At 46.2% G+C, this 25,617-nt stretch overlaps 1 protein-coding gene across 9 annotated transcripts in view; it reads right to left on the reverse strand.

Moving 5' to 3' along the window:
* The window catches only part of plch2a (phospholipase C, eta 2a), a 51,721-nt gene that overhangs the window by 22,249 nt on the left and 3,855 nt on the right, over positions 1-25,617 (reverse strand). The window contains exons 2-8 of one of the 9 annotated variants that reach the window (XM_057040043.1): positions 25,222-25,300; positions 24,907-25,013; positions 4,229-4,375; positions 3,201-3,444; positions 2,962-3,091; positions 679-849; positions 107-200 (exon numbers count right to left, since the gene is read on the reverse strand). In XM_057040043.1, coding sequence (XP_056896023.1) covers positions 107-200; positions 679-849; positions 2,962-3,091; positions 3,201-3,444; positions 4,229-4,375; positions 24,907-24,985 — 865 coding nt within the window. In that variant the 5' untranslated portion in view covers positions 24,986-25,013; positions 25,222-25,300. Of the gene's footprint in view, positions 1-106; positions 201-678; positions 850-2,961; positions 3,092-3,200; positions 3,445-4,228; positions 4,376-9,766; positions 10,910-11,098; positions 11,502-13,095; positions 14,056-19,598; positions 19,700-24,906; positions 25,080-25,221; positions 25,301-25,617 lie in introns of those variants that run through there. The other 8 variants (XM_057040044.1, XM_057040046.1, XM_057040045.1 and 5 more) reach the window with 8 other exon arrangements.

A 25,617-nucleotide genomic window follows, 5' to 3' on the forward strand; every position in this document is an offset into this window, starting at 1 on the left:
ACATTAAAACATTCAACGGAAGCTGAAATCGTTTCCAGGGAATCAGTGACAGTCTGATAGTAGAAACAGGAGACTTGACAAAGTCAGCTGTTGTAAATGGACATACCATCAATTCCCAGAAGTCCCTGTTTCTGGTTATCGGAAGACGGCTCAAATTTGGTGACGATCTCCAGACAGTGATCTCGGGTGACTTTGGTCATCTGTAACAGAGATGAAATGACCACAGTCTGACCTTTCTGATCATCTAAAGAATTTAGCAAGTGGGACAAAGCAACAGGACATCATGCAGTTATCATTTTACATCATTTTCTATTTGCATCAAACGTCTGTTCAGGTGCACCAATGCAGACTCTTCTCAGCCCTTGTTCCCTGATGGTGGAGCGACCTCCAGAGGTGTGTCAGAGGAGGAGCATCTGCTCTCCTAACAGCACATCTCTTTCTCCTCTCTCCTCTTTATAGTCCTCTTCAGCCCTCTCCACAGCTCTGCAGCATGTAGTTTAGGATGGAAGCTACTCGTTTATTCACATTGGTCACAGCTGCATGGTGTCTCGGTTGTGTCTCTCACTTTGGAAAAACTTCTTCTAAATGACTAAAATGGCAATGACTTCAAAAATCAGCTTTGATGCACTTTGTGTGTGACAGAGAAAATTTAAAATTCGTGATGAAAGGATAATTTACCTTTTGCTCCGTGTTGAGGAACCGGGCCAGGTCGTCTATGTCCAAGTGATCCTTGAGGTTGCTGTAGGTGAGCATGAGGAGGTACAAATCCCTGCGAGTTGACATCATCTTGTAGAAGGAGCAGAACTCCTCAAAGCCCAGAGTTCCTTGGTTCTGGTCTGTATCGGCCTCCTAACCAAAGGTGCAGATGTCATGTGTACTATTGCCCCAATCATACCACCACTGTAGAAACCCTTAACACTGATGATGGGGACCCTCATGTTTCACGGCTAAATGGACAAAAACACATCATTCTAAGGAGTTTTGAAAATAGATCTTATTTTTAACATTATTTAATGTTGTTTTAATGTTAGAAAATAACCAAAATCTCAAATCAACAAAATAATAATCTTAAAATACCTAAAATTATAAATCTAAAAAATAAAGTTTTTATCTTTAACTGTAATTAACAGACTTTAAAATTTCGCTGTTCTAAATTGGCTTAAATCTGAAAGTTGGCCGGCAGTCAAAAGGTGATTAAAATCTTTGTTTTTAGAATGAGATTAACAAGAGCCCCTCAGGAGGTCACACCACGACCGATGTAATCCTTCTCTTTACGGAGCAGCACCATATGCCACGCCACCAGGGACAGCGCTCTCGCCAGTCCTGAAGTCTCAGCAGGATCATACACACCAAATGTAGAACACGACTATTCTTTACCTTAAAGTGACAGGAGTGCAGACATTCACCGGAAGATAACGAATATTTTAACAAAAGGACAAAAACAAACCAGTCTAGCCACACTGACTCATTATTGTTGCTATTTAGTGTCCCCGTCACACAGTTGCAGCTCGTGGGTTTACCCTCACTGACCAGGCAGACCATCGGTACCAGCAGCAGCACCATATGGGTCACTGGGGTGATAGCACACTCAGCAGGAAGAGGTTCAAAGAACATCTTCCAAGGGTTAGGGTTAGGGGGTTAGGGGGTTAGGGTTAGGTTAGGGTTAGGGGGTTAGGGTTAGGGTTAGGGTTAGGGGGTTAGGGTTGGGTAGTTAGGGTTGGGGGTTAGGGGGTTAGGGGGTTAGGGTTAGGTTAGGGTTAGGGGGTTAGGGTTAGGGTTAGGGTTAGGGGTTAGGGGGATAGGGTTGGGGGTTAGGGTTAGAGGGTTAGGGTTGGGGAGTTAGGGTTGGGGGTTAGGGGGTTAGGGGGATAGGGTTGGGGGTTAGGGTTAGAGGGTTAGGGTTAGGGGGTTAGGGGGTTAGGGTTGGGGGTTAGGGTTAGGGTTGGGGGTTAGGGTTAGAGGGTTAGGGGGTAGGGGGTTAGGGTTAGAGGGTAGGGTTAGAGGGTTAGGATTTAGGGTTAGGGTTAGAGGGTTAGGGTTAGAGGGTTAGGGTTAGAGGGTTAGAGGGTTAGAGGGTTAGGGTTAGGGGGTTAGGGTTGGGGGTTAGGGTTAGGGTTAGAGGGTTAGGGTTAGGGGGTTAGAGGGTTAGGGTTGGGGGTTAGGGTTAGAGGGTTAGGGTTGGGGGTTAGGGTTAGAGGGTTAGGGTTAGGGGGTTGGGGGTTAGGGTTAGAGGGTTAAGGTTAGAGGGTTAGGATTTAGGGTTAGGGTTAGAGGGTTAGGGTTAGAGGGTTAGAGGGTTAGGGTTAGAGGGTTAGGTTAGGGTTAGGGGGTTAGGGGGTTAGAGGGTTAGGGTTGGGGGTTAGGGGGTTAGGGGGATAGGGTTGGGGGTTAGGGTTAGAGGGTTAGGGGGTAGGGGGTTAGGGGGTTGGGGGTTAGGGTTAGAGGGTTAGGGTTAGGGGGTTAGGTTAGGGGGTTAGGGGTTAGGGGTTAGGGTTAGAGGGTTAGGGTTAAGGGTTAGGGTTAGAGGGTTAGAGGGTTAGGGTTAGGGTTAGAGGGTAGGGTTAGAGGGTTAGGGTTAGAGGGTTAGGGTTAGGGTTAGGGTTCGGGTTAGAGGGTTAGGGGGTTAGGGTTAGGGTTAGGGTTAGAGGGTTAGAGGGTTAGGGTTAGGGTTAGGGTTAGAGGGTTAGGGGGTTAGGGTTAGAGGGTTAGGTTAGGGTTAGGGTTAGAGGGTTAGGGTTAGAGGGTTAGAGGGTTAGGGGGTTAGGGGGTGCTGACTCTAGGAATCTTTTGATCACATGCATTATTGAGCATTACTGAGTAGATGGGTTAGGCTTAGACTCAAAAGACTCAAACAGACTCAAAAGGTTAAGAATCAAAATGGGCAGAGTCAAAAGAAAAACCAAAATGAGAAGCATTGCACAGCTTTTCAGCTTGGCAGCATAAAATTTGGGATTTGGGTACCTTGAACATTTGTTTGACCTTCTGTCTTGGCAGATTGACGTTGAGTTTGTGAAGAAGCTGTAGGACCTCACTAATGCTTAAGCTGCCGTCTCCATTTTTATCCGCTTCAGTGAAGGTTTGTTTTAACCACATGATGTCAGAGGTTAAAGAAACGTGGAGGATTCACAGCATAAATAACAGCAGAAACAGGAGAGCATAAATGTGACACATCAGCAATTGAGAAAGTGAAATAAGGATATTGATCCCGTGTCCGCTGCCTCTTGGCCAGGCTGTCTTCGTCACTAATACCAGCCATCAGGTACCTCAGACCTGTGATCCAAGTACGCGCTTCTTCTCCAGTACCGGTTACCAGGTCCAGAGACTCCATGTGTTCTCCGTAATACAGGCTGAAACAGCAGTTTGGGTCAAAGCTGCCGTCCGAGTAACGCTGGAAGATCTCTGACTGTTTGCCCTCACGTATCTCTCGGATGGAGTCAACGGCAACTGTGACACACAAATCAAAGCACAAATCAAAGCACTGTAAGCATTCATTCACATGAGAAAGAGCATTTTGAAAATGAAATATTGTTGAGATTTAGTTATGGTTTTTTATTACGGCCTCCACCGGTCTGTCATTTATCTTTAAATATGTAGGTTACTCATTTTTAATGCGAAGATACATAGTAGCTACACAATTCTACTGTATAAATAGACATAATTCTACACATGCTGGTTGTGTGTTCATGTTTCCACTCATCACAAAACTGCACTTTCTGCATCCTCATTAATTATGGAACAGCAGGAAATCATAAGTCAGCAGAATATTGCATGAGCTTCTGGCAGCAGCAGGGAGATGGCTATGATCAGGGTGAGGTCTTTCAAAGCAGCTTGATGAGGCAGAAGGGTCACATATTACCTGCATATGTAATTGATTAAAACAACTAGAGAACTAAGCACAGATTTCTGAGGTTCTTACAACTGAAGCTAGCCTAAAAACACATCTGTCTCTGTGCTCTGGAGTTTGTCAAAGGTTTCTGCCGTTTTTTGCTCACTGTTGTTGCTACCGGAAAAGTGTTGGTGTCACGTATGTGACTACTCAGCAGGATTAGTCACATTATCTGTTTATGAGTCATTGATTTTTGTTAAAATCGCACATTTTAGTGAGGAGCCAGAAACAGTAACTGTAGCATTAATGTCTTTCCACTGTCTCGTGTATGAACATGTTGAGTTCCAGGACGTCAACAGGAGAAAAACAGCACCCTCTATGACGGACACGTGATAAACTCACTCTTGGCCTTTTCATTTTTACGTGACGGCCGCCAGCGGATGCAGGACTTGTGTTCATCCAAATAGAAGAACCGAACCAGGCCTCTGGAACCTCCACGTAGCTTCACCATCTGGGTCCCCATTTGCATAGAGCGCATGCATTTCTCCACTAAAGAGATGAGAAATTTGGATAAAATGATGGCATGAATGTTTCACAGCTGGATGACAGTAAGAAATGATCTGCCTGCTAAAATAGTCAACATCAGGAGATGCTGGACAGGTAAAAAGAATTAAAAACGAGAGCACAAACTTCAGTTCCCAAAATATTGTGTTTGCTTTATTAATAAAGCCCCTTGACTGTGGGATCTCTTTGGGAGGTCAAAGGTCAAAGCCTCTCCAGAATCTGGAACATCAGCAAAATTGAATTGGCTGTTCTTTCCTGAAACTTTCATTAAAATCCATTCATTTTGAGTCATTTTGGTACAAAGACAAACTTCGGCTGTCAAATGACAAAACACCGCCCTTCTTTTCCAGGGAAATAATAATTCTAACTCTTATTAATGAAATTGATAGATCAAATCAAATAGAATTAGGAGAATAAGTACACGAGGAGGAGATGAGAGAAAGAGATATGAAGGTAGAGAACAGGTCAGAATTGGAATTTTACTCCAAGTACCAAAGAAAATGATGATACAAAAGAACAAGAAAAACGATTTCTGTGTTTTACAGTTTGAGTGTGAGACATTAAAGTAAAGTAAAACTTACTTGATCTAGTGTAAAATTAAAAACAAAACACTCAAAATAAGCCTACAGGAGGATTGCATGACCTCCAACACACAACCTCCAACACACGACCTCCAACACACGACCACAGGACCTCCAACACACGACCTCCAACACACGACCACCACAGGACCTCCAACACATGACCTCCAACACACGACCTCCAACACACGACCACAGGACCTCCAACACATGACCTCCAACACACGACCACAGGACCTCCAACACACGACCACATGACCTCCAACACACGACCTCCAACACATGACCACAGGACCTCCAACACATGTCCTCCAACACACGACCTCCAACCACGACCACAGGACCTCCAACACCGACCACAGGACCTCCAACACATGACCTCCAACACACGACCTCCAACACACGACCATAGGACCTCCAACACACGACCTCCAACACACGACCTCCAAGACACAACCACATGACCTCCAACACACGACCACATGACCTCCAACACACACACACAGGACCTCCAACACACGACCTCCAACACACTACCACATGACCTCCAACACACGACCTCCAACACACGACCACATACCTCCAACACCACGACCACAGGAGCTCCAACACACGACCTCCAACACACGACCACATGACGTCCAACACACTATCTCCAACACACGACCACATGACCTCCAACACACGACCACAGACCTCCAACACACGACCACATGACCTCCAACACATGACCTCCAACACACGACCACATGACCTCCAACACATGACCTCCAACACACGACCTCCAACACATGATCTCCAACACACGACCACATGACCTCCAACACACAACCACAGGACCTCCAACACACGACCACATGACCTCCAACACATGACCTCCAACACACGACCACATGACCTCCAACACATGACCTCCAACACCGACCTCCAACACACGACCTCCAACACACGACCACAGGACCTCCAACACACGACCACAGGACCTCCAACACACGATCTCCAACACACGACCACATGACCTCCAACACACGACCACAGACCTCCAACACACGACCACAGGACCTCCAACACACGACTCCAACACACGACCACAGGACCTCCAACACATGACCTCCAACACACGACCTCCAACACACGACCACAGGACCTCCAACACACGACCACAGACCTCCAACACACGACCACAGGACGTCCAACACAACGATCTCCAACACACGACCTCCAACACACAACCACAGGACCTCCAACACACAACCACATGACCTCCAACACACGACCACAGGACCTCCACACACTACCACAGGACCTCCAACACACACACACGACCTCCAACACACGACCACAGGACTCCAACACACGACCTCCAACACACACGACCTCCAACACACGACCACAGGACCTCCAACACACGACCACAGGACCTCAACACACGACCACAGGACGTCCAACACACGATCTCCAACACACGACCTCCAACACAACGACCACATGACCTCCAACACGACCTCCAACACACGACCTCCAACACACGACCTCCAACACATGACCACAGGACGTCCAACACACGACCTCCAACACACGACCACATGACCTCCAACACACGACCACAGGACCTCCAACACACGATCTTCAACACACGACCACAGGACGTCCAACACACGACCTCCACACCACGACCACATGACCTCCAACACCGACCACAGGACCTCCAACACACGACCTCCAACACACGACCACAGGACCTCCAACACACGATCTTCAACACACGACCACATGACCTCCAACACACGACCACAGGACCTCCAACACACGATCTTCAACACACGACCACAGGACCTCCAACAGGTCAACCACAGGACCTCCAACAGGTCAACCACAGGACCTCCAAGGGTTAGGGTTAGGGTTAGGGTCAGGGTTAGGGTCAGGGTGAGGGTTAGGGTCAGGGTCAGGGTCAGGGTCAGGGTCAGGGTTAGGGACAGGGACGGGTCAGGGTCAGGGTCAGGGTCAGGTTTAGGGTTAGGGTCAGGGTTAGGGTCAGGGTCAGGTCAGGGTCAGGGTCAGGGTCAGGGTCAGGGTGAGGGTTAGGGTCAGGGTCAGGGTCAGGGTTAGGGACAGGGACAGGGACAGGGACAGGGTTAGGGTTAGGGTCAGGTTTAGGGTTAGGGTCAGGGTTAGGGACAGGGTCAGGGTCAGGGTCAGGGTCAGGACAGGGTCAGGGTTAGGGTTAGGGTCAGGGTCAGGGTCAGGGTTAGGGTCAGGGACAGGGTCAGGGTCAGGGTTAGGGTCAGGGTCAGGGACAGGGTCAGGGTCAGGGTCAGGGTCAGGGTCAGGGTCAGGCTTAGCTCTGAGCTGTTTAAATGTGCCGATATGTCCCTTTGCTAAAAAGCTGAGGAGGACACTGGAAATCACAACCTGCTCCAAGGATTTTTGCTCCCTTAAACCAACACTGCTGAAGCCACGGCTCAGAATGAAGACCCAGTCCCAGAGCGACACCATTTCCATTATTTCTTTACAAGACTCACCAGGACAGCACAGACATGAGCTTAAATCTAATGGCAGGAGTGAACACATCAAAATTTGCAAAACATGAAATCAATATTTGATTTTTCACATATAAAATCAGTGGAAGACGGCAGCAAATAGTGGTGAGGCCAGTTACAGCCATCGATTTGACCCTGCGGATGTCATCAACCTCATCCAGCTCTGAAGTCACCACCTGGCTTCAGACCTGGCTTCAAACTGAAAATGTAAGACGAGTGGAAAATTGCTTGTTTTGCCTGTGGAGGTTGGAATGTTGCAGGCATCCGTGTCCTTGGTGTTTTGATAAATGGTCATGTAGATGTTAGCATGCGAGACAATGCAGCTGTTCAAATATTGATATAACAGCAACATGCAGCACCTCAGTGATGGAAAGTAACAAATGTGGAGCGAGCACAATGTTCTGTACTGTTGGTGCGCTAAGTCTGTTGCCATGGTAACAACATCAGATTCAAGGTGTGTGTGTAGATGCGGGGAAGAGGAATGCTCAGAGAGTCTCCACACGTGATGGAACAACACATAAAATAACGTGCTTGATTAAAGATGAAGCTTCACCTTCATTCAAAAAGGTTCCTATTGCTGTGGAAGGTGGAATCCAGTCCACACGGCCATCGGACCGATGGCTATTTGGTTTTTCTTTTCAGAGATTATTAGGAATGAAAACTGTGAAATTCAGAACTATTTCAGAACAATTCTGCTGCCGTTGCTTGAAAGCGCTTTGTCATCATGATACAGACGTTCATCAACAGGTCGAACCTGAGTTTGGCTCAGTCCAGTTCAAACCGGGCTTTATCTGTCCTGAAGGCCCAGTGGAGCAAATGGTCAGTCAGCTGCTGTCAGGACAGTGGGCTAAGCTCGGATGAGTTGTCAGGACGCCATATGTTGCCACCACATGGAAGGTCACAGGTGAGTCCACTGATGACAGAGTTGTGCTGGCAAAGCCAATAAAGTAACATCTAAAGCCCAGTAGGGGCTGCTCACACTCCAATTAGATAACATCTGATAACATCTGATAACATCTGATGACATCATGTCTAACTGATCAGCAGACACATGCTGAGGGAATTCAACCGCCCTCACCCTCACCCGCACCCTCACCCGCACCCTAACCCTCACCCTAACCCTAACCCTCACCCGCACCCTAACCCTCACCCTCACCCTAACCCTCACCCTCACCCTAACCCTAACCCTCACCCTCACCCTCACCCTAACCCTCACCCTCACCCTAACCCTCACCTCACCCTCACCCGCACCCTAACCCTCACCCTCACCCTAACCCTCACCCGCACCCTAACCCTCACCCTCACCCTCACCCTAACCCTCACCCTAACCTCACCCTCACCCGCACCCTAACCCTCACCCTCACCCTAACCCGCACCCTCACCCGCACCCTAACCCTCACCCTGACCCTAACCCTCACCCTAAACCTCACCCTCACCTAACCCTCACCCTCACCCTCACCCTAACCCCACCCTCACCCGCACCCTAACCCTCACCCTAGCCCTCACCCTACCCTCACCCTAACCCTCACCCTCACCCTACCCTAACCCTCACCCTCACCCTAACCCGCACCCTAGCCCTCACCCTAACCCTCACCCTCACCCTCACCCTAACCCTCACCCTCACCCTAACCCTCACCCTCACCCGCACCCTACCCTCACCCCTAACCTCACCCTAACCCTCACCCTAACCCTCACCCTCACCCGCACCCTAACCCTCACCCTACCCTCACCCTGACCCTAACCCTCACCCTAAACCTAACCCTCACCCGCACCCTCACCCTAACCTCACCCTCACCCGCACCCTAACCCTCACCCTACCCTAACCCTCACCCGCACCCTAACCCTCACCCTCACCCTAACCCTCACCCGCACCCTCACCCCTCACCCTCACCCTAACCCTCACCCTCACCCTAACCCTCACCCTAACCCTCACCCGCACCCTAACCCTAACCCTCACCCTACCCTCACCCGCACCCTCACCCTAACCCTCACCCTCACCCCTCACCTAACCCTCACCCTAACCCTAACCCTCACCCTAAACCTAACCCTCACCCGCACCCTCACCCTGCCAACTGACAGTCCCAAAGGAGTCATGGCAATACCAGATGTAATTATTCTAGTTCTCATCTATAAAATTTAGGGAAAACTAGGAAAGAATAGGGCAGAATAATGTTACACCGTGCTTCTGCCCAGTGAATTTACAGTCATTTTCTACCATAACTCCTCAGACTAATGCAGCCCAGGCTAAAACCTACCCGTGTACCCAAGTCGCCATTTTGAGAAGGCCACAATACTGCTGCCGATCCAGAAGAACTCGTCCACAATGGAGGATACAGCTGCTGGCTTCTGACTCTCATGTTCCTTGGTTTTGTCCATGTCCTCCTCTGCAGAGAAGGCTCCTTTGGCCAGAGGTGCCGGCACGTCTCTGGTAGCGGCGCCGCTAGTACAGATGAGGGGGGAAGACGCCGGACCCATGGAGAAAAAGCTCTTCTTCATTAGAACTGACATTACACTTTTAAAAGCTGACCTATCTTTAAATGGTGTTCAAAGCAAATTTTGGATTTATGTTTGAAAAAATAAAAACATTAGATTTTCTTCAAAAAAAGAGGGAACATACTTTTGGAAAATTTAAAAAAAATCTCTCTGAAGCCCTTCAACATCTATCATATTAATGCTACATTAAATCTGTTTGCTCCAGCATCCCTTTAAAATGGGTCCATCTCAACACGCAGAAAGATCTCGTCTTCATTGGGTGCCACCGTTTCTGTGTTCCTTCCCTAACAGAGAAGCAGTGGGAGGAAACAAGACCGACAGAAACTGTGCAACATGTGTCGGCCAGCTCCAAATCCCAAATCCTTGACAGTAATCCTTCTCCAAGAGATTTGCCAAACAGGAAATGCAGCGACAGACAAAAAACAACAGATAGAATGGAGGGCAGCCAGTGATGAAGACCTGGAGAAGATACTGCTGAGCTAAAGCTCCAACAGGCTGTCCCCCTTCAGAAGGTCAGGAAATGCTCAGCACATCTAGTCTACAGACCATTCACAGGAAAAGGGACTGTCAGAAGGTTCTAAAACCAATGCAGGGTTAGGGGGTTAAAGGTCAACATCACCATCATATGAAAAAATTGGGCAGCTGAGAAGCTTTAATGTGGAAAAACCACCGATCCTCAGCAGGGCACTTTAAGGATTAAAGAGAGCTTAATTCCAGTACACTAAGAGACCGTAGATGAAGACAAACTCCTGCTTAGTGTTAAGGGTGCTAATATTAACTCAGAGAAATACTTTAATCACTATCTTCATTCATCTAGTCAAACTAATGTAGCGAATATTCTGTGAAGATAAAATGTAATTTCGACTGAAAAGCATAAAACGTCATTATACGTCACGAGACAGTCACGCTAAAACAAGGCAGGGTCAGGGGCAGGGTCAGGGTCAGGGGCAGGGTCAGGGGCAGGGTTACTGGTCCCTGTCCCCGTCAGTAATAATCAATAATCAGTGCACAAGCACGCACATGTGCGCAGCAGACAGATGGGGACACACACTAGTTAAGAGTGGAAAGACACGGAATCTAATGAACGGACTCACCGTCACTTGTGGCGTTTTTACATCGAACTCTCGGAGAGTCGGACCCTTGATTCTTCAATTTATAGAAACCTTTGCGCACTTTGGACCATGTGGCATAAATGAGAATATCGGAACTTTTTTCATGGACACTCCACGAAAGAGTGGACTGATGAAAAGTCAGCACCATTGAACCTGATCAAATAAATCCCTTCGTGGATTAGCACAGATTTAAACGGCTAAAAACCGTCAGAAACACCAGATATCGGCCACAGGGCGGAGCGCGCATGCGCATGTTCACCTGTACCGCTTGTTTCCACTAGAAACGACGCAGACAGCTCACACGGAAACAGACTTGTAAATTAGATATACATGCATATATAAATACGGTCACAATCATTTTGTTAAGCTAAACAGTTTAAAGACTGATGATAGTTTAAGTTCCAGGACCGTCTTAACCTGCTATATTAGACTGCTTCCCATGATGCACCTGGCTTTTTTACACCTTCCTAAACAGCACATTTCAGTTGCGTCAAACACACTGTAGTAGTGTGTCTAATGAAATGAAATTAACATATAGTATGCAGTTAAATGTTAATTCATTCATTCATTCCTCTGGTTAATTTTCATTTAACATTCAGCATTGAGCATGTGAGATAATCATGTCCTCCAAACAATTCTAATGCACACCCAGTCAACTGTACACCGAGAGGATCTGTTTCCACATTGGTTGAAATAAGTCACCATATTTCTGACATGAATCTGAACCGTGGTTCTTTAGAACTGTCCGGTTGCAGGTCTGCAGTTAGAAACTTGTCGCTGATTTTATCCACAGCTTCTTCACCAAGATATACTTCCATACTTCCATACTTCCATATGCACTCATCATATCTGACAATATGAAGTTTATTTATTCAGTACAAACGTTCTCTGTTATCTAAAGATTCAACTTTGGTACCATAGAAAGGAGTTGGCAGCTATTAAAAGCTAAAAACCGTTGTTTCAAACAAGACCATCGAATAGTTGAAGACAAAACTGGCTGATTTGGCTACAAGAGTTTGTTCAAGTAATTTCATTTCTGGGTTATATTTAATATCAGCTCTTTGATATCACCCATTCAGCCAGTGGCTTGTTCAATATAGTGTGTTTCTGTGCTCTGTGCCCCCCCCCCTCTCCTCCCCTCCTCTCCTCCCCTCCTCTCCTCCCCTCCTCTCCTCCCCTCCTTAACTCCTAACCCTAACCCTAACCCTAACCTTAACACAATTCTAATCTGAAGTTTAAAATGAAGTCCATCTTTTCAGTTATGAGGAGCATACATTGCCAATGACACGCATATTCTGGTCCTCATAATGGGCAATAGAACACACACACACACAGACACACAGACACACACACACAGCATTATAGACTATGAACAAATACAACTTTTTATTAATAATTATTAATTCATGTATTTATAATCCAAATAAATTAAAAACAAAACTCTACACTGGTCAAAATAAATAATGACAACAACAATTAAACTAAAAATTTAGAAACTGAAGATGAAGTGCATAAAAGCTGCCTGAGACAACAAAGCCAGAGCTTTCACGAGCGTGATGGTGATGCGGATGGTGCCACAGTTCTCAGAGCACCAGAGCAGCTTTTCTGTGGAGCTCTGATGAAAGCTGCTGCTCCACTGGAGCCGCTCCCACCAGCCTGCACCATCTCACACTAATGATCCGCTCTATGGTTACCAGGCTTCAGGGACCACCGGTGCGAACAGGAGGAGGAGCTGATGAGCCGTTCTTACAGGGAGATCTTCCCCCTCCTTGCCATTTAATTCCGTCTCTGCCTGTTGGCACGCGGCCTACCATGTGACTACCCTAAATTCTGCTATGAACCATTGTCAATAATTTAAGGGTCACAGATATTTAAATCCAGAAATTGACCATTATATCTAATGGAGCTAAACACACACTTCATCTCCGCTCTTCTACTTCTCCATAAAGTATTGATCATGTACAGTTGATGGATCTTACCTTGTTCTGGACTCAAACTACGAATATCTTCCATTAGAGGACTTCCGTGTGCTGCTAGCAGATGGATGGATTCAACCCAACAACTATCTGGAGGAGTTTCACCGTCACAAACGTTTCATCCTCTGCATGTTTCATCATCCTCATCTTCATCCTCATCATCATCAGCATCATAAAAGAACTGTCCTTCTGTTCAGCTTTTTTGGTGTCTCTCTCGTTGAATTAGCTAATCAAGAATATCCATCTTCCCTCACTTTAACATCTTCATCTTCTGGTTTCTTCTCCCTCTCTGTTACTGTACAGGGGGAGGGGGCTTTATGAGCATGCTCAGTTCAGTCAACCACGCTGCTTTTGGTGTGTGTGTGTGTGTGTGTGTGTGTGTGTGCGTTGATCACCTGAGACAACACATGAGAGAGAGAGAAAGAGAAAATGAGAGAGATGCAACTAAAGGAAGGAGGTGAAAGGAATGTGATAAAAAGGAGCGGGAAAGAACGTCAAGATGTGGAAAAAAAACATGAAACAAAGCTGCTTGCTGTGATTCACAAAGAGCATCATCATGTTTTATTCACCAATTCCCTGCTGAGAACATTGAGCAGTCACACACGGATGGTCTGAGCCATCAGACGAGAAGGTCACAGGAAGAAAAGGAGGACAAGATGAATCCTCTGGAATATGATAAACAGCCCAAGAAATACACCTATTTCATCAATATTTGTTGTTACCTGTATATGTATGTTTGCCTGTATACCTGACTTATTGTTTTATCTGGATCTGGAGAGCTGGTTCACCTGTATACCTGACTTATTGTTTTATCTGGATCTGGAGAGCTGGTTCACCTGTATACCTGACTTATTGTTTTATCTGGATCTGGAGAGCTGGTTCACCTGTATACCTGACTTATTGTTTTATCTGGATCTGGAGAGCTGGTTCACCTGTATACCTGACTTATTGTTTTATCTGGATCTGGAGAGCTCCCCTCCACCCATCTGCCTTTCTCACTTCGAGCTGAATGCCTCTTACAATTGCATCTTTCTAAAACTTCACAAAAGTTACTTTTGATCTTGTTTGACAAAGAAATGCAGTTTTGCATGACAAAAGATGATGATGATGATGATGATGATGATGACGGGGTGACATCTCACCAAACTTAAAAGAGCCATCCTACGGTGGGCCACCACAGCTCCAGGATGGAGGCAGCTGTGGACCCTTCCTACTGGTTGAGTCTGACAAAAAAGCTTAAAAGTCCACGGCGTCTGGAAAATAGTAGTTAGAGTCTCTGATCAAGCTAATTTTAATGTGTTTGGACTGTGGACCCCGTCCCCAAATCAGCACCAAGACCACAAACACACACACAAACACACACACACACATCACACACACACACACACCACACACACACACCACACACACACACACACACACACACACACACACACACACACCACAGAAAGTCACAATAGAAAAAACACTCACACCCTTCAGGCCTGCAGTGAGCATGCTAACAGCGGCGCCGCCATTCCAGTCAAACATAACATTTATCTATTCTCAAACTCAGAAAGTCATATGTGTTTGTTTTCCAAAAAAATGTGAAGAATAATTCAAAATCCTATTTTTTAAGTATTGTGATGAATTAATGTTGTCATTTTAATGATCTTTGATCTGTCAGAGTGAAAGAATATGTGACCTGTTTTGATCTATACGTTCTCATATGTGAGTAGTTAAATTGAAAATATGTTCAGCACTGATTTATTAACAAAGAGAGCATGATGGAATTCTTTGACCATGCGTATGATTTAATCTGAATCTAACGCTGCAGAAACTGATGAAAATGTTCTCCCACCCAGGGAGTATTTAATACTCACAGGATCAGACCTGAGTACTGTGAAGTACTGTTCTCTGCCTGTGTGTGTGTGTGTGTGTGTGTGTGTGTGTGTGTGTGTGTGTGTGTGTGTGGTGTGTGTGTGTGTGTTGTGTGTGTGTGTGTGTGTGTGTGTTGGGGTAGAATGTAGGGGTGGTGTTACCACATCACACCCTTTCCTATAAAGTGTGTATTTATGCCTCATTGCACACATCAGTTGATAAATTATTTGAATTATTTCATCACTGAGGCAAACTGATGACCTGTACATCCAAAAATCTATAAAAAAGTGTTCACCTCTGGGATGTTTCCAGTTTTATACATAAAATTGTGGTCAATATAATTTACTAAACAGCATTTTTTTCATATCAAAGTGAAAACAGATTTTTAAATTGAACTCCCTGCCCCTGCTCCACTGACCCTGCCCCTGCTCCACTCTCCCTGCCCCTGCCCCTGCTCCACTCTCCCTGCCCCTGCTCCACTCTCCCTGCCCCTGCTCCACTGACCCTGCCCCTGCTCCACTCTCCCTGCCCCTGCTCCACTCTCCCTGCCCCTGCTCCACTCTCCCTGCCCCTGCTCCACTGACCCTGCCCCTGCTCCACTGACCCTGCCCCTGCTCCACTCTCCCTGCCCCTGCTCCACTCTCCCTGCCCCTGCTCCACTCTACCTGCCCCTGCTCTACTCTACCTGCCCCTGCTCCACTCTCCCTGCCCCTGCTCCACTCTCCCTGCCCCTGCTCCACTCTACCTGCCCCTGCTCTACTCTACCTGCCCCTGCTCCACTCTCCCTGCCCCTGCTCCACTCTCCCTGCCCCTGCTCCACTCTACCTGCCCCTGTTCCACCGACCCTGCCCCTGCTCCACTCTACCTGCCCCTGGTCCACTCTACCTGCCCCTGCTCCACCGACCCTGCCCCTGCTCCACTCTCCCTGCCCCTGCTCCACTCTACCTGCCCCTGCTCCACTCTTTCCGCCCCGCCTCAGCCCGCCTCTCCTCGCCCGCCCCGCCTCTCCTCGGCCCACTTCGCCTCTTTCCGCCCTTCCTCGGCCCGCCTCTCCTCGGCCCGCCTCTCCTCGGCCCGCCCCGCCTCTCTCCTCGGCCCGCCCTGCCTGGGCCCGCCCCGCCTCTCCTCGGCCCGCCCCGCCTCTCCTCGGCCCGCCCCGCCTCTCCTCAGCCCGCCTCTCCTCGGCCTGCCCCGCCTGGGCCGCCCCGCCTCTCCTCGGCCCGCTTCGCCTCTTTCCGCCCTTCCTCGGCCCCCTCTCCTCGGCCCGCCTCTCCTCGGCCTGCCCCGCCTGGGCCCGCCCCGCCTCTCCTCGCCCGCCCCGCCTCTCCTCGGCCCACTTCGCCTCTTTCCGCCCTTCCTCGGCCCGCCTCTCCTCGGCCCGCCCTGCCTGGCCCGCCCCGCCTCTCCTCGGCCCGCTTCGCCTCTTTCCGCCCTTCCTCGGCCCGCCTCTCCTCGGCCTGCCCCGCCTGGGCCCGCCCCGCCTCTCCTCGGCCCACTTCGCCTCTTTCCGCCCTTCCTCGGCCCGCCTCTCCTCGGCCCGCCCTGCCTGGGCCCGCCCCGCCTCTCCTCGGCCCGCCTCTCCTCAGCCCGCCTCTCCTCGCCTGCCCCGTCTGGGCCTGCCCCACCTCTCCTCGGCCCGCCCCACAAAAGATGCTATGATTTGATTTTAATTTTCACATGTTGGTTCCACATGCATGATGAGACTACTGGTCAGCTCTGAAGACTAGTGATCATAAAAGGCTTTTGGAGAAACTTATTTTGGGCTGTTTGCAGACTAAGAAAAATAAACAGGAAGTCAGTTGTAAATTGATGGATGAAAAAACAGATATCAGTTAAAGAACCCAACATTTAGAACAGAAAGTATTAAACATCAGGTGGAGATCGGATGAATATAGAATCAAAGTGTTTCCTCACTATGACCGATGTTGCTCCTACCTCACGCTGCATCAACATAGCCCCTTTCTACTCTTCAATATTTAACATCATTTTGGTTCTTTGTATCCTGTGAGGGCTCCCAGAGTGCTTTTATACTTCAATATTGACATATGTGGACCACATAATAGGTGTTCTATTATTAATCCTCTTTTTGCTTCAAATCAAATGTGCAGAAGGACAACACTGCAGCTCCAGTTCTATAAGATGGGCTGGATGTGTGGGGGGGGTGTTTAAGGTCACTGATGCAGTGACAACACCAATAAGATATATATGTGTGCATACATACTGTATATATTTGTGTGTGTGTGTGTGTGTGTGTGTGTGTGTGAGAGAGAGAGCGAGAGAGATGTGAGTTATGGTGAGAAGGAGAAAAACCGACACGCAAACTGTAGAAAGCAGGGAGAGACAAAGCTGATATGTATTGTGGCCCTTAATGCATATAGGAAACGTAAATGCAATGTCAAACTGAAACGACATAAAAAAAAGCTTTAAGTGAGAAGACCACTTTTTGATTCTGATATTTTTGTCTGTATTTCAGAGGCATGAACTAAAGATGTGTACAGCTGGATAAAGCAAGGCAACACATGCTTCCATTTCACATTTCTAAGGTGTTTTACTCCATCATTGACACCCACATTAAGCACATTTCAAGATTTGCCTTTTATCACCGGTACAATTTCGGCAATGTGATGCAGAAACATCAGTCCTTGTATTTATTTCTTCCAGGCTGGATAAACGTATTTCACCTCTATCAGACTGTAAAGGCTCTACAGCTGGTCTCCAATGTTGCTGCTCAGGGAAAACAAGATCACATTAATCCAGTATTGGATCTATACCCTGTAAAAGTGGCTCCCTGGCTCACTGTAAAATTTAGAAAATCCTCCTCCTCACATATGAGACTGTCTGTGGTCTTGTACCCTCCTATTTAAGTGAACTTATAACTCTATATGCTCTCAAAGCACAAGCTTACTTGTAGTTCCTAGGGTTTCCAAAAGTAGTCAAAGACTTCTATCAAGCCCCAGCTCTCTGAAACCAGGTCCCAGTCTGGATCTGGGAGGCAGATACAGTGTCAGTGTTTAAAATTAGACTTAAAAACTTGCTTTTTGACAATGCTTATGGTTAAAGTGAGTGTAGAAATGTTCTCAGCTATGCTGCAATGAGCTCAGACGGCTGGTTGCTCCTATAATGACCGTGCACCTCTCTCTCCCCCTCCGCAACCTTTAAAATGTATCTATACATTTAAATGTGGATATTACTGCCAGATCCTTTCTTGTGTTCTCTATTCTTGCTGATTCTCAAAGTACAGTGGCCCAGAGCTCTATTTGAGGACATCTGAAGATGCAGCAGGGCCCATGCACTGGCTTTCCATCTCAGGGTTGGGGTCCTGCCTCAAGTGGAGGTGGAGAGATCAAGTCTCTTGGGGTCTTGTTCACAAGTCAGTGAAAGATGTAGTGTGAGATTGACAAGCGAATCAGCGCAGCCTCCACTGTACTGCACTCGGTGTACGGGACTGTTGTGGTCAAGGAAGAGTCGAGTCAAAAAGCAAAGCTCTCAATTTACTGGTCAGTCCTCTCTTTCACTCTCAGCTATGGTCAAGAACATTGGGTAGGGTTAGGGGTAGTGACCAAATTGAGAAGATTGCAGATACAAGCAGCCGGAATGAGGTTCCTCCCCAGGATGGCATTGAGCTCCCTAAGAGAGAGGTTGGGAAACTCACTTATTCCTCCACATCAGAAGGAGCCAGCTGAGGTGGCTTGGGCACTAGTTTCAGATGCCCCCTAGGAAGGTGTTCCCGGCATGTCCTGCTCAGAAGAGGCCCCAAGGAAGACCCAGAGTGGGTGGGTGTTGCTGGAGAGACTATGACTCTCGGCTGGCCTCAGACAAAATGAGATAACGATGTTTTCTATATATTGGTTGCACATCTGTCCACCCACAGAGAGGGATCTCTCATCTGTGGCTCTCCTTCAGGTTTTTTCTTTTTCCATTAAAGTTTTTTGGTTTCTCCTGACCCAGTTCAAGGGTCTACAAATGAGATCAGTCAGATTAACTTTCTAGGGTTAGGGTTAGGGTTAGCATATAGCATATAGTAAAAACTCATAACTTGAATGTTTATCCAGAGAGCTTCATTATTCAGAAATTTTATCAAATGATTTTCCATTTTGTCAATTGTAAAATAAACCTAGAGTACATTAACTTCTTCATTATGACCTGTACTTGGGATTCAAAGATAATTGTGACATTCATGAAAGTCAGATAAAGAATCTTTATTCAGGATATCAGAATTCGACACTCAAATCGAGTCAAATGTTGTTCAATGAAGAAACCAATCGATCAATGCAGGAGACCAAATAATGACGGGAATGGTAACCTGAGAGGTTTTTGGTTCAACAGTATTTTAAAGTGCCTTCATGGATGTTAATTAAATGCAATTTCTAGAATTTAAATAATGTGTGAATTCTTTCAACAAAATCTATCCACATAATAAATAAATACTTCAAACAGTGACCTGGTGTCCGTCGTAGTCAGCAAGACAATTTCATCTGTAATCAATACATTTATCTTATCACATGTGAAACGCCATCTAACCTCCAATTAAAACCACAGAACAAATCAACAGAACCAGCAGCAGTGTAAAACCAAAACTCCTCAATTAAATAATATTGGATTTGTAATAAACAGCAGCATATATAAGCAGTAAAAATGTTACATACTGAATCTCTGAGGGAGCAGCGCCATTCTGCTGATGCTGAATCGTTAAAGCAGCTCATGGGAAGAGACGTGGTAGCTCACCCTACCTCCGTCTCTCTCTCGTTCTCCACTACTCTCCTATGTGCTTGCTAACCTAATTTTGCTCACTCCAACCCACCCCCCACCCCCTGTGCTATGTGGTTGCCATGAACACCAGCTGTGTGTGAATAATACACATGCTAAAGATATCATTATTATATGATATCATTATCGTATCATATTCTCATGTAAAATATAAATCTTGACTTTGATCGCAGCTGTGTCAGAGCTTTCTCTTCTCTCATAGTCTAGGGTTCAACAAGGCAACTGGGAAGGCAGTTGAGGAGGCTGTCTTGACATGCTATTCTGTGCTAACCCTAACCTGAAGGAGTGTTTTTCTACAGTTTGCAGATTAAATTGTCGTGAACATTCTGTAGGAATCATTCTCTAGCAACTGCCTGTGACATTTTATGAAATTCTGCACAACAGATATATAAAAAGAATTGTTTCTTCCATAAGAAATAACTTATGAGCTGGAATTCATCCCATTGTGTGAACATGAGTGTCACAGCTGTGGGCGAACCCGCCCATGTGTCCTCGCTCACTCTGTGCACCTGGGGCCAATCAGTAATCAGGAGCCCTTTTAGTTCCCTGCCCTACGCTGCCTCCTGCCAGATTGTCCTCTGTGTTCTACATGACTCTCCAGTGTTTTCGTAGGAAGCGTAGCCCAAACCAAAGGCCCATGCTGCCCCACCACCCGCTTCCTGTGGCTAACCGCTTTTCCCCACTCGGCGACACACCCGCTGGGAAACCGACCCTGGTAATTGGCGACTCTGTTTTGCGCTACGTGAAGCCGACTCCAGCGACCACAGTTAGGTGCATTCCGGGGGCCAGAGCGGGCGACATAGAAGCAAATTTAAAGCTGCTGGCGAGACGTAAATGTAAATTTGGTAAAGTTATTATTCACGTCGGAGCCAACTACACCCGGCTTTGTCAGTCGGAGGTCACCAAAATTAACAGAGTCGGTGTGCAACTACGCGAAAACGATGTGGGACTCCGTAGCATTCTCTGGTCCCCTCCCCAATCTGGCCAGCGATGAGATGTTTAGCCACATGTTGTCGCTCCGTCGCTGGCTGTCACGGTGGTGCCCCGATAACCAGGTGGCCTTTATAGACAATTGGAGCACTTTTTGGGGAAAACCTGGTCTGATTAGGAGAGACGGTGTCCAGCCCACACGGGATGGTGCCTCGCTCATTTCTAGTAATTTGGCTAATTTTATTAGACCCAAAGTGACCTGACAATCCAGGGTCCAGACCAGGATGCAGAGCTGTAGTCTTACACACCTCTCTGCTGCTTCCTTAGAACCCTCATCCACCAACAATAACATATTTAACACTATAGAGGTAGTCTCTGTTCCACGGTTAAAAGTTCACCAAGCACAGAGCAGGGGAGCGGTCAATCACCAAAATCTTATTAAAATTAATACTAAAGCACAAGTTGGAGAAACTAATATCACAATTAAGTGTGGACTGTTAAATATTAGATCTCTTTTGTGTAAATCCCTGTTAGTGCACGACCTGATAGCGGATCATCACATTGATGTATTCTGTCTTACTGAGACCTGGTTTCAGGAGGAGGAGTATGTGAGCTTAAATGAATCTACTCCTCCTACCCATCTGAATTATCATATTCCTCGTGTTACTGGTCGAGGAGGGGGAGTGGCAGCAATCTATCACTCCAAGTTATTAATTAATCTCAGACCAAAACATAGCTTCAGTTCATTTGAAAGCCTGACTCTTGGCATCACTCATCTGAACTGGAGGACAGAAAAGCCACTTCTGTTTGTAGTAGTATATCGGCCCCCTGCTGGGCCACATTCAGAGTTCCTGTCTGAGTTCTCTGATTTCTTATCTGACTTGGTCCTTAGAACGGACAAAGTCATTATCATTGGAGACTTTAATATCCATATGGACGTTATAAATGACAGCTTTAGAAATGGCTTCATTTCATTACTTGAGTCAGATGGTTTCCTCCAGCAGATAAACCAACCAACTCATAACTTCAACCACACCCTAGATCTAGTTCTGACTTATGGTGTTGAGGTAGAACATGTGTCAGTGTTCCCTCAGAACTCACTCCTGTCAGACCAGAACAGCTTATTTTTCTTCTTTGATTGAGGAAAATAAGAGCAACCCCAGGTTTCTTTTCAGCACTGTGGCCAAATTAACCAAGAGTCACAGTGTTTTAGATCCACGTATCCCTTCTTCCCTTAGTGGTGAAGACTTCATGAGCTTCTTCACTGATAAAGTTCTAGCTATCAGAGAGAAAGCTAACCAGGCCATCCCAACAACTGGACCATCACCAGATGTGCCGACTGTGGGAACATACAGGTTCTCCAACGAGCCCTTAAACTCCTTCAGCCCTATATATCTTTCTGAGGCGTCATCGCGAATTCATAAATCCAAGACCACCACGTGTCTTTTAGATCCCATCCCAACACACCTGTTGAAGGATGTTCTACCATTGATAGGCAGTTCTGTCCTGGACTTGATCAATGGTTCTTTAGTGTCAGGTTATGGACCCCGGTCCTACAAGGTGGCAGTGATTAAGCCGTTGCTTAAAAAACCATCACTGGATCCTGACGTATTAGCAAATTATAGGCCAATATCCAACCTTCCTTTTATCTCTAAAGTTCTAGAGAAGGTGGTGGTGACTTAGTTACTGGAGCACCTGCAGAGGAACAGCCTGTTTGAGATGTTTCAGTCAGGCTTTAGAGCTCATCACAGCTCAGAAACAGCACTTCTTAAAGTCGCTAATGATCTTCTCATAGCTTCCAATCATGGACTGGTCTCTATGCTGGTTCTGCTGGACCTCAGTGCTGCTTTTGATCCAGTTGATCACAGCATCCTGTTACAGAGACTGGAACATGTGATTGGGATTAAAGGGACAGCACTAGACTGGTTTAGATCATACTTATCTGATAGATACCAGTTTGCTCATGTCCATGGTGTTCCCTCCTCATACAGTAGGGTTAGCCATGGAGTTCCACAAGGTTCTGGACTTGGACCAATCCTCTTCACATTGTACATGCTTCCCTTAGGGAACATTATTCGGCAGCATGGGATAAATGTTCATTGTTATGCTGATGACACTCAGCTTTATTTATCCATGAAACCAGAGGAGACAGAGAAGTTAGTGAAGCTCCAGACCTGTCTTAAAGACATAAAGTCCTGGATTTCTTCAAATGTCCTCCTCCTTAACCCAGGAAAAACTGAGGTCATGGTGTTTGGTCCTGAACCTCTCAGGGATAGATTAGATCACATGATCACTCTAGATGGTATCTCATTAACATCTAGTCTCTCTGTGAGGAATCTAGGAGTAACTTTTGATCAAAATCTCTCCTTCAACTCACACATTAAATTAGTCTCTAGAAGTGCCTTTTTTCACCTGAGGAACATCACAAAGATCAGGAAGCTGCTGACGCGGCATGATGCAGTTGAAAAGTTAGTGCATTTGTTACTTCCAGGCTGGACTACTGTAACTCTTTATTATCAGGGTGTCCAAAGTATTGACAAAAGAGATCACATTACTCCTGTACTGGCGTCGCTTCATTGGCTGCCCGTTAAATTTAGAATAATTTTTAAAACCCTTCTTTTGACCTACAAGGTCCTCAGAGGCCTTCTCCCTCTCCCTCTCCTCTCCTCTCCTCTCCTCTCCTCTCCCTCTCCTTCTCCCTCTCCTCTCCTCTCCTCTCCTCTCCTCTCCTCTCCTCTCCTCTCCTCTCCTCTCCTCTCCTCCCTCTCTACCCCCCCCCCCCCATCAGCAGGAGGGTCCCCCTACATGAGCCTGGTCCTGCTCAAGGTTTCTTCCTGTTAAAGGGGAGTTTTTCCTGCCACTGTTGCTTGTTGGGGTTCAGGCCCTGCTGGGATTCTGGAAAGCGCCTTGAAACAATTTTGATTGTATAAGACGCTGTATAAATAAAGATTGATTTGATTTGATTTTGATTTGATTGTCTAGTTGGAGATACACTGGTCCTTTGTGCTAGCCACATAGAACCAATTCATTTTAACCAACCATTAATTTTAATTTTAGCAAATTATTTTTATTCACAAATTCTGCCACACAGTCCTGATCTCGGTCCATACCTGGTTTCAAGTTGACAATCTTCACATCAGTTGGGTAAATAACTGCAAAATTAGCTGGATTAATTGTTACCATTCCTCTTGCCTGCATTCAGTCATTCGAGCCAGGGGACATCAGCCAGGTCCAACTGATAGAATCTGTTAATACCCCCATTATTTAAATCCAACCTGTCCCCATTCACCACAGGCTGCCCCAGAGCTCTGTCCCACGTTCTTTATGATACACCTTCCCCCCTTGCCAATAGTGCCTGATAACTTCCACTGGTTCAGCAACGACACCCACCTCTATTTGTCAATCAATTCACACTTTTCCAGTCCAAACTATTCACATTACATTAATTAAACTGGAGCTCACCTCTCTGTCCCGGTCCAATCTTCTTCACATTCTATTCCAGTCTGTTCTCTTAGATTCGCCTTCTCGGTTCCTTCTGCCCATCTCAGTATCATGAGGATCAAATTCTTCAGCTACTCTGTTCCCAGGTTCTGGAACTCTTTCCATCCTGACCTTCTTAATATTAATTCCCAATCTTTAAATCCAAACACACCTCTTCAAAACTGCATATTTAATTCAGAGTGGTAAATGGCCCATGTAAATGTGTTATTATCATGCAGTGATATTCATTGCAAAGAAGTTTAAGAAAACTCTTCAATGATGTTTTGATTACAAAGGATTTAGCAGCGATACTCTTAACGAAGATCCTTTGCCACTAATCACTTCTGCCTTCCTGAACTGAGCCACCATTTTCACCGGACCTCTGGAATGCTAACCATCAGGGAATAAGAACAGAACTGTTCAAAGTAAATGAGAAACAGGAAACAGAAAAAAGAAAAACCCTCGGACCTTTTTTTTGTCAACCTCACAGCCATTTCTAAATAAATTTCAACTTTTCTAATTATTTTCCAATAATGACATACATATATGTATTTGGAGAGTGCAGGTTGGGTTAGGGTTAGGGTTAGTTAGGGTTAGTTATTCAGAGTCAGTTATTCTGGAGCTATATTAGAAAAAAATGGAAAAAACCTCTTCCTGTGTTTATGTGAGTTTTTAATTTCAACAATAACACAGTAATGTCAGATTTTAAAAAAATGAACAAACAAAAAACCAAACCTTCACTAACAATCCCAACAAGGTTTAATTAAGATCACTTACCAACATTAAGGACACTTGCTGACAGGAAATGTCTGCAGCGTCCGCCGGTGGCGTTTATTAAGGAGCTGCCTTTGCTCATCACGCCGCTCAGTGACTTCAGCGACAGGCTGGGGGGTCCATCAGCATCCAGCCACAGAATCCACAAAGAAGAAATCACCCCAGCAACACAATGTCTGTATGATATGAGCTCTAGTGTAATGCTTTTAATATTATGTAGTTTCAAAAATATATATTTTAGTCTCAAAAATCATCCAAAAGTTGCTGGTAGAAGTGGAATAATCAAAATTAGAATATAATACTGGAGAAGGCCTTCACCTCGTAAAATTGAAGCACTCCTGTTGCAAATGGACCAAGATGTGAAGCAGTGAAGGGAAATAATATATCAGAGGCAAACCTGAGGAAAGAAAAACAAAAGAAACATCACAAGAGGTTCTCCATGAAGGTGCATTCCTTCTAGTTTGTCTTCAGTCGAGCAGAAAGTCAACTGGTCGAGGTTTTGACTCTCATCGGAGAGGTATTTTCCAGTTCTTTTATAACCAGTTGAATCTCTGTTAGACCTCAAAACAACACATGATTTATGATTTTATGGTTGCTTCAAAATGTTATAAAGGAAAACTTTTACTCCAACATCAATATTTAACTGCCAAAAAAATAATAAAAGTGCTTATTCTGCTTCTCCATTTGCTAACCTTAAAAATACTAATTGATCAA

The sequence above is a fragment of the Takifugu flavidus genome, chromosome 8 (assembly GCF_003711565.1).
Source record: "Takifugu flavidus isolate HTHZ2018 chromosome 8, ASM371156v2, whole genome shotgun sequence".
NCBI lineage: Eukaryota > Metazoa > Chordata > Actinopteri > Tetraodontiformes > Tetraodontidae > Takifugu > Takifugu flavidus.